The sequence below is a fragment of the Saccopteryx bilineata genome, chromosome 4 (assembly GCF_036850765.1).
Source record: "Saccopteryx bilineata isolate mSacBil1 chromosome 4, mSacBil1_pri_phased_curated, whole genome shotgun sequence".
Classification (NCBI taxonomy): domain Eukaryota; kingdom Metazoa; phylum Chordata; class Mammalia; order Chiroptera; family Emballonuridae; genus Saccopteryx; species Saccopteryx bilineata.
Genome location: NC_089493.1, coordinates 25,781,099 through 25,790,438, shown reverse-complemented (window position 1 = coordinate 25,790,438; position 9,340 = coordinate 25,781,099). Strand labels below are relative to the sequence as shown.

The 9,340-nt window shown below is 44.9% G+C and overlaps 1 protein-coding gene across 1 annotated transcript in view; it reads left to right on the top strand.

Annotated features, from left to right (window-relative positions):
• Positions 1-3,126: 3,126 nt before the first annotated feature.
• Positions 3,127-9,340, top strand: part of IFT43 (intraflagellar transport 43) — a 97,742-nt gene continuing 91,528 nt past the window's right edge. Inside the window, exons 1-2 of the mRNA XM_066276911.1 lie at positions 3,127-3,196; positions 6,535-6,624. Of these exons, the coding sequence (XP_066133008.1) occupies positions 3,143-3,196; positions 6,535-6,624 (144 nt within the window). The 5' untranslated portion in view covers positions 3,127-3,142. The remainder of the gene's footprint in view (positions 3,197-6,534; positions 6,625-9,340) is intronic.

Below are 9,340 nucleotides of genomic sequence, written 5' to 3'. Positions count from 1 at the left end.
TATGCCCAGCACTATTTTAGGCTCTGTGGATACAGCAGTGAACAGAACAAACAAAATTCTTGCCTTCATGAAGCTTACATTCTGGAGAGGGAGGTAGACAGTGGGGAAGGCAATAACCTAGATAAATACGTAAGTTATGTAGAATGGAAAAGGCTAAGTGCCATGGTAGAAAATAAAAGAGGGAAGGAGGATAAGAAGTGCCGGGGTTGAGGGATGTTAGACTTTAAAATAGGTTTTGCAATTTTATTTTTTTTTAACTTACTTGATTTTAGAAACAAAGGAAGGGAGGGAGAGAGGGAGAGAAAAAGAAACATCAGTTTGTTGTTCCACTTATTTATGGATTCATTGGTTAATTCTTGTATGTGCCCAGTGATGGAACCCACAACCTTGGTGTATTGTGATGAAGCTCTTACCAACCGAGCTACCTAGCCAGGGCAGATGTTGCTATATTAAATCAGAGAAGGCCTTACTGAGGCCTTTAAGCAAACACTTGGAAATAGGCAGGAAAATTATTAAAGTTATATCCTTCTGGACACCACCTTTACTAAATCAATCTGTAAGGATGGGGCCCTGTTATATGTTCTTTTAACAAACCTCACAGGTGAGTCTGGTACCCAGACAGGTTTGGAAACCACTACTCTTGGGCTTCTTCCTGCCCAGAGTGAGCACTGGTCAACTTTTGCTTTCAGGAAGTTGGGGAAGAAGTGGGAGCGAAGGTTTGAAAACTGGTTGTAAGGTGGTGGTGGTATGACTATGAGCTCACAAGAATGAAATAGTCCAGAGATTAATTCCTTCTTCTCTTTCAGATGCCAAGGAAGAAGGGAACAAGGGATTCATGGGAGCTTGTATTTCATCTGTCTTGGATTTTTAGCAACGAATGTTTCTTCAGATTAAAATCTATTAGGGTATTCTCACTGAGAATGAGAGTTAGTAAGTAAAAGATTTTAGGGATAATCTCTAAGAGTAATTACAAGGGAGGACAACGAGGTGCAGAGAATCTCTGCCTGGCTACATAGGTAGTTATTCGGACAGCTAGGCTGAAATCTCAATTCTTCTGACATCCAGGCAATGATCTTGCTGTCACAGCCCTACCCAGTAAACATGATCGAACTGAGTAATCTACTGGGTGTTTACAAAATGCTTGAAATCTGCTTGACCAGTGCTGGCTCAGTGGATAGAGCATCAACATGAGACGCTGAGGTCCCAGGTTTGAAACCCTGAGGTTCCTGGCTTGAGCACAGGCTCACCAGCTTGAGCATGGGGTCACTGGCTTGAGCCCAAGGTCACTGGCTTGAGCCCAAGGTCACTGGCTTGAGCAAGGGGTCAGGGATCATTGGCTCTGCTGAAGGCCACTCCCTCCCCCGTCAAGGCACATATGAGAAAGAAATCAATGAACAACTGAAGTGCTGCAACTACAAATTGATACTTCTCATCTCTCTCCCTTCCTGTCTCTCACTAAAAAAAAAAAAAAAAAAAAAAAAAAAAAAAGCTTGCAATCTAATTTTAGGGTTGCTACTCACACTACAAGTCCTTGCTTTTAAGCAGTGGCCTCTAGGCCTTACCCACTGTGTGATATTGGAGATATTGCTCACTTTCAGAGCCATGAATCCATTATCTAGTAGTCCTGGGTAACCCGTGCCAGGGACACAGCCAATAGTGTTGACTTGAGAATGCAAACTCAACTTGCTTGCCCCATTAGGCTGGTGAAGGAAGGGGTTCCGAACAGGCCTCCCCAAGATGTGCCACTTTGACATGTGAGTTATTTTTAACTGAAGACAATGGAGACCCTGTGGGTTCATAATAAACTTTTACTTCTCTCTTAAAGAATGTAAATAGAGGCCTTACCCATAATAAGAGTTATCACCAGAAATAACCTTTTATATCTACATCACTATCGATGGGGCAGGGCAAACCTCTAATTACTGAACATCCGCTCTTCGATACCTGCAAAGGATGTTCATCCCCTCTGACCCCCCAAGGCGCCTTACTTCATCCTTAGCTCAGAATGTCATGTGTGCCTTATTTTCCCTTTTTGTTTCTGAACTTCTCATGTATAATGGGGTCTCTGACTCTCTCATGTATATGGGGTTCCCATACTTATGTAACTACTTGGTTATTTTCTCTTGTTACTCTGTCTCACATCGATTTGATTATTAGACCAGCAGAAAGAACCTAGAAGGGCTTCTTCCTCCCCCGCACTGGGGATTTGAGGGATATCATCCTCTACTGGCCTAGGAGGATAGCTGGTAACCAATGGTCTATGCTGAAGAAAACTACTCCAGTAAGATATGGTGTCAGAAAGACACCCGGCTCTGCTGCTTAGTGATTTCCCTCAAGCCACATCTTTGCACCTGTGTCCTCAGTTGTTGAATTGTTGAATATTGCTGCTGCTTAACGATTTCCTTCAAGCCATCTCTTTGTACTTGTGTCCTCAGTTGAATCGTTGAATATTGCTGCTGCTTACTTTATGGGTTGTTGGAGAGACTATTTGACTTTTGAAAGTTACTACTCTGGTATTTGATGTGTTGGTTCAGCCTATCTGTAAACTTTTTGAAGGCAGAAATTATGCATATTGCATTTTCCATTATACTTTTTTAAAACTGATTTTTAGAGAGAGAGAGAGAGAGAGAGAGAAGGGGGGGGCAAGAAGCATCAACTCCCATAACATTTTCCATTATAAACCATGTATTAACACCTGAGCTCCTGAGCCTGTTTTCTCCTGTCCAATGGAGGTAATGCAACTTATCTTGCTTCCCGCACAAGGTTGTTGTTATTATGCCCTTCACGTGAGCTAATCCCTGTAAACGTCCTCCGTGCATTGCAATAAGCAATTTACAAAGGGAGAGTCCAGAATAATTACTCCTGTAAGTACTGATACTTTGCATTTAATAATTTATGTATTTTAAAAAGGACAGATGTTTTTTCACTGTCCCAAATAAGTCTTAGTGGGACGTAATACTTGGAGGTTTCTTCCAGAAGTCAAGCAAGGCCGGTTTAGGAAATGTTTAAGGGGGATGATGGCACAGATAATCCAAGAATAAAGCCGCGACCCTTTAAATATTGTGACGGAAGGGCGGAGCCGTCGTCAGGCACGCCAGGACGCCGCTCGGTTTCCAGGAAGTGACGCCAGGCGGCCGTGGAGATGGAGGACTTGCTGGACTTAGATGAGGAGCTGCGTGGCGGCCCGGCGACCTTCGTGAGGACCGACGCCGGGGGTGGGGGGCTGGGCCAGAATCCGGCGGGTGGGGAGGGGCGTCCGCCGGTCCCGGCTGCCTGCGGCGCCCCAGAGCGCCTGTCCCCGGCGGCCGCGGCCCGGTCGCCCCGAGGGGCGGCTGGACGGGGGGCGGTGGCTTTATCCGCCCCGCCCCCGGGCGGCGGTGGGCTCAGCTTGCGAGGTGCTTCCTTTAAAATGCTCAAGAAGTGGGAAACTGATCCACCCCGCTGGCCTCTGGGACGAGTGGGAAGTGTCCCCATTCGTCCTTGTTTTCTGGAGCCCCAAGTGCGAACTCCCTCCGAAAGGGCAGTTCTGCGCGTGACCCGAGGGGCCCCGGCCGAGGTCGCACTTGCGACCAGGAGCTTTTTCTCGTCTGACTTTTCCTGCCGCACGTTTACGTAAAAAACATTCTGTTTTGTGCGTGGAAGGCAGGCAAGAGAACGGGGAAGGCCTGTTTTGCCGTAAATCCCAGGAGGAGGTGGGCTCTACCTCAGTGTTGCAGTTCAGGAAACCAAGACTCAGATTTATAACGTGCAGGGGCCCCGTGCGGGGGCCGGAGGCCAGATGGACTATAAAGCTGTTGAGGGTTTAAAAAAAAGTTAACCTCTAGGAACCTCCGTGTACTTACCTCCAGGATGATGTTGAAACCTCCTTGAAGGAACTGTGGTGAAGATGAAACGGGATAGCACGTGGAAAAGCATGTAACCCAGTGCCTGGCATATGCTAAGTTATTAGACGACCTTAGCTGATGCTTTCTGCAGCTGTGATTTACCCACGGTTATAGAGTCCCTGATAAACCAAGCTCGATTCAAGACTCAAGTTCAGTGATTTTTGTTTTGTCTTAACTCCATCACAGCCTCATCAAGCCTTTTTTTTTTTTTACCTTTAAAATTGTCAAGATCACACAATTACTAAAAGACTGAGCCGTAGGGTAGATCTCTGTGCTGTGGAACCTCTAAGGGTTTCTTTGTTTGTTTTTTAAATGCCTTGATAGCATCCGATGTCCTCCCAGGGTGCTGGATGGGAGCACCTCTCCGAGGGAGATCTGAAGGATAGGAGCAAATTGTTCTAGGACTTGACTGACCGAGAAGAATAGTAGGGAACCAGGCTTTTCGAATATGTGAACTTCATTAGTACCTGGGGATATGAATGTAGTTCTTCATTCTTTCAACAAATATTTATTGAACCCCCACTGTGTATCAGGTATTATCCTAGGTCAGGGGTCGGGAACCTTTTTGGCTGAAAGAGCCATGAATGCCACATATTTTAAAATGTAATTCCGTGAGAGCCATACAACGACCCGTGTACGTTACACATTATCCAATAAAAATTTGGTGTTGTCTCGGAGGACAGCTGTGATTGGCTCCAGCCACCCGCAACCATGAACATGAGCGGTAGGAAATGAATGGATTGTAATACATGAGAATGTTTTATATTTTTAACGTTATTATTTTTTTATTAAAGATTTGTCCGTGAGCCAGATGCAGCCATCAAAAGAGCCACATCTGGCTCTCGAGCCATAGGTTCCCGACTCCTGTCCTAGGTGCTAGAAATATAGCAGCAAATAAAACAAAGTCCCTGCTTTCATGGGGCTTATGTTCCAGTGGGGCAAGATGGACAATGAACAGACATTTAAAATATATAAAACCAGATAGTGATGTGGTTTTTCTACCCGTCATACCTGTGGACTTATACAAGGTCTTCACAAAGTTTAAAACTTTGAAGTACTTAATTATTAGAGAAGCCATCTATAAAGAACATTGGACAAGATCACTGGCTTTTTGTTTTCGCTCCATCACTGCCTGTAATATGCCATATTAGATATCCAGTGCAATGATAAATGGAAAAGGGTAACCACAGGTGAAGAAACGGAACTGTCTGCCTTGGGGGGAAACCTACATAACTGATCAAAATTTGACATGTAAACACTCTGTAAGGGTTTTTATGCAGCTCCTGTGTAACCCCTCTCAATTTATTGATGCAGTCAGTTCTTTGAATTTTTATTTTAGAGAGAGAGCAGGGAAGGGAGAGAGAGAGGGAAGAGAGAGATGAGCATCAACTCATAATTGCTTCACTTTAGTTCATTGATTGCTTCTCATACGTGCCTTGACTGAAGGGGGGCGCTCATGCCAATCAATCGACTTTGGATTCAAGCCAGTGACCTTGGGCTTCAGGCCAGCGACCTTTGGGCTCAAGGCAGTGACCTTGGGATCATGTAGATGATCCTGTGCTTAAGCCAGTGAGCCCGTGCTCAAGGTGGCAAGCCTGTGCTCAGGCTGGCAACCTCGGGGTTTCAAACTGGGGACGTCAGGGTCCTGAGTCAACTCTCTATTCACTGCGCCACCACTGGTTAGTTCTTAGAACATCTTAAAACTGAAAATCCAGCATGGTATAGTAGAAAGAACTCAGGATTTGAAGACAAGAAGATTTTGCTCTTAGATTTATGTCTTCCACATAATTGCCTTCCTGGACCTCAGTGTCCTCATTTTTACAATGATATTAGTCCCTTTTATTCTGAGAAGCTGTAGTAAACGAGGTCTAAAAGTATATATATATATATATATATATATATATATATATATGCCGGGTTTTTTTAAAGCCAAAAAATGAATGGATAAGTATTTTAGTATTCATTGGTTTGCCTAAATAAAGTTTTGCATGGTGGGAAGCAAATGAGATACAGAGCTTCCAACCCAGGAGAACTTTGGGGAAAACTTGTGGGTGGTTCCTTTGATGAATAGAATTTGAAGTGTTCTGATTCCCAAAGCTGGTGTCTCACAATTCTTGCATGAGGTTTCCTTTCATGTTGTAAGTGGCAATCCAATTAGTGTACATATTAAAGCAAGTGCTATCTGTATTTCTCTGGGGACAGTTACCGTGAAATTTAGGAATTCTTTTTTTCTGAACTCCTTTTTGATCACTGTTTACATGTTAAGCTGCAGCTTTGAAATTAGGTCTGCCTAAAATCCTTTATAAGAACATGGCAGCCTTTACCACACTCTTCCTGGGACTGTGGCATGAGGTCTCTGCCCATTCTAGAGGAATTTCTAGCTGCACGTCTTTGGGTAGAAACGAGCTATAGCAGTTAAGTGAAAACCTTATGATCGTTAACCCATGAATTTCCTGTTCTTCTACTAAATGGAACTGACCTCATTTGCTCTTAGGGTTTGGAGCATTTTCTTAGAATATGTTCAAATTACTCAAATCGCATCCTCCCCATGTATTCATAAATCCAGTTCTTGTTTACTTTCCCAGAATTCTTGTCCTCATAATGACTTGAAGATGTTTGGGTCAGCAGTTCCCCTCATTTCTCCTTATAGGGGGCCAAGATGGGTCGCCGAGCTCAACAGGAGTCAGCTCAAGCCGAAAATCACTTCAGTGGCATGAATTCTTCAGCTCTGGCTGGTGAGGTGAGTGTTAAAAAATCTGAAGAAATAACTAAAAGTTAGTGATTACTTAATGAACAAAGATTTGGTATTCCATATTTCTTCTCTTTAAGGTCAGCTCTTCCTCCTATCTTGTTTTGGGAATTCCCTTCCTTGGCATGTGTCCTGTTAGAAATGAAAAAGAAATGTGTTATCTTTGATGCCAGAGTAGTTTCTGTGTATTGCTTTATATTCTCAGTGAAGAACTTTGCTAAGTTAGCTGAAGCCAACGTTTTTATTTCTGCTGAATAAAGGCCAGTGAGGCATGCTGGTGACCTAAAGTCAGATTACACAACTAGATGTTGGCTTTCAGTGGTGGCCTGCACTTTCTATAGTTGTAGGCAGGAAGGGGATCAGCTCTGGCCTTGCTTTCCTGGAAACTTTTCCTCTGAGTGGCCTGGGCTTATGGGAATTGATCCAGCTTCTCTGTGGAGGGTAGGTCAGCCTGGTGAGAGCACAGAACGCCAGGGCCCTATTTCAGGCATTTTACTGAGAGCCCCTTTTCACCTTCCTCTGTCCATTTGAAAAACTTGGCCCTATTTGAAAGTCAGCTCTGGGGTAATCAGTCCCCTCTGCCAGCTCTTCCTCACTTCTCCAGGCTGAGCAGGGCTCCTTCCTCTCAGTTCCCATAGTTCCTGTCACAGAACGTCTCATTATATGCTGAATGTTGCATTTCGTTTACTTGTCTGTCTGCCCTTCCAGACAGTGAGTTCTCAGACAGCAGGAGACCTGACTTTTCAATTGTTTAGGTCATTGGGCCCATAGTAGGTTTAGAATACATGAGGGCATGTCACATAGTAGGTTTAGAATTAATGAGGGCATGTCACTGAGAAGTCTGGTAGGCCAGGAAAGTGCATGAGCACAGCATCCTGGGGACAAGACACTGACACACTTTACTTACGTGTCACACCTATGGGAATATTCTTCATTTCTATAGGAAATACTCTTTCTGTCATTTCTCCCAGGGCGCCATAAGGCCCTTTCAATTTACCTTTTGTTTTCTTACTTATTGGAGAAATGTGGGTACAGAGAATCCTTTCTCTACTCTGGGATACCAGCCATGCCAGTAGAGAAAAGCTGAAGACAGTAGGGACAGGGAAAGTGGGGGGACTGTGGGGACTGGAGGCCACATGTGCCTTCTACCGGGGTGACCACTCATAGCCAGAGCTGACTGGTCTGTGGGGAGTACAGGCCCAGCATGGCCAGATCCTCTGACTTTGCAAGAGATGTTAGCAGTCTGAAATTTTATGTGAAAGCAACACATTTTCAGAGGTTAGTAATTAATTACACAAATAAAATTGTCATGTGGCCTACATTCGGCTTTAGGGTCGTCAGTATGTGACTTTGGCTGGAGTACCTCTGTTATAGTGCTTGTTACATGGTATTCTAACAGTGTACCTGTCTGGCTCCCTTATTAGATGTGAGCTTCGGGAAGGCAGGGGTTGTGTCTCGCCATTGTACACCTTTGTTTTTCACAGTGCCAGGCACAGAGCAGGCACGCATTTGACACTGAGGGTGAAGTACATAGTGTGTGATGGGGGCTCTTAGAACCTGAGTAATGCTGTTACTGGTTGAGGGTGGGCAGGTAGTGGAACACTGGAGGCACAGTTATGGGGGATGGTGGAACAGTGTAGGAAGACAGTGGAAGAAGACATACCAGCCCCAGCCCTGGGTCTCCAGAAGCTTGAACTGCAACAGTGTGCATCTTCAAGGGCAAAGTGGGCGAGGCAGTGACTGGGTTAATGGAAATCTATTCTTGGCCTCTGGCCACTTTAGGCTGTGGTTCTAGCAAGACCCATCCCAATGCCAGGTCATTTATTTTTTTATCCAACAAATATTTATTGAAGCTTCCTGTATGTAGGCACCATTTTAGGGGTTGGCATATTTCAGTGAACAAAAGAGGCAAGATTCCTTGCCATAATGGACTTATGTTCTTATGATTATTGGCAGTTAAGAAGACTAATTTCTAGTCTCCTTAATTGCAGGAGGTTATAGCCTATAGTGGTTAGGTGAGTGAGCCTGTGATGGGCCAGGATGTCCTGGAATGACCCAGTGGCCTGGAAGCCCTGTGTAATTTCTACACCTGTTGGTTCCTAGGCCAGGGTCAGTGAGCACTGGTCCCCTGCCCATTCCCTTCCCGTGGCTCCCAGGCAAGGGTCGGTTCTGCAGCGTGTAACCCCAGAGGCGTAGACTTGTGACGGACCTTCTGGGTGCCAGCCTTTCTGGAACACCAACTACTTCCTCAGAGACAGTTCCTTTTTGTTAGGTCTACCCTATATGTTGTATTTGGAGATTTGAATTTATCTTTTTTTTAGTGATAGGGACAGAGAGAGAGAGAGGGACGGATAGGGACAGACAGACAAGAAGGGAGAAGAGAGATGAAGAGCATCAATTCTTCGTTGCAACACCTTAGTTGCTCATTGATTGCTTTCTCATAGGTGCCTTGACTGGGGGGCTATAGCAGACCGAGTGACCCCTGGCTCAAACCAGATGAGCCCGTGCTCAAGCTGGCGACCTCAGGGTTTCGAACCTGGGTCGTTTGCATCCTAGTTCGACACTCTATCCACTGTGCCATTCCTTGGTCAGGCACTTTTTTTTTTTTAAACTCTGGGCATTAGCATTTTTCTGGAAGAACATGATGAAAAGTCATTCTGTTCTTCACCCAGTTGGTACATCTGACAGTGAAATGCCAGTCAGGATT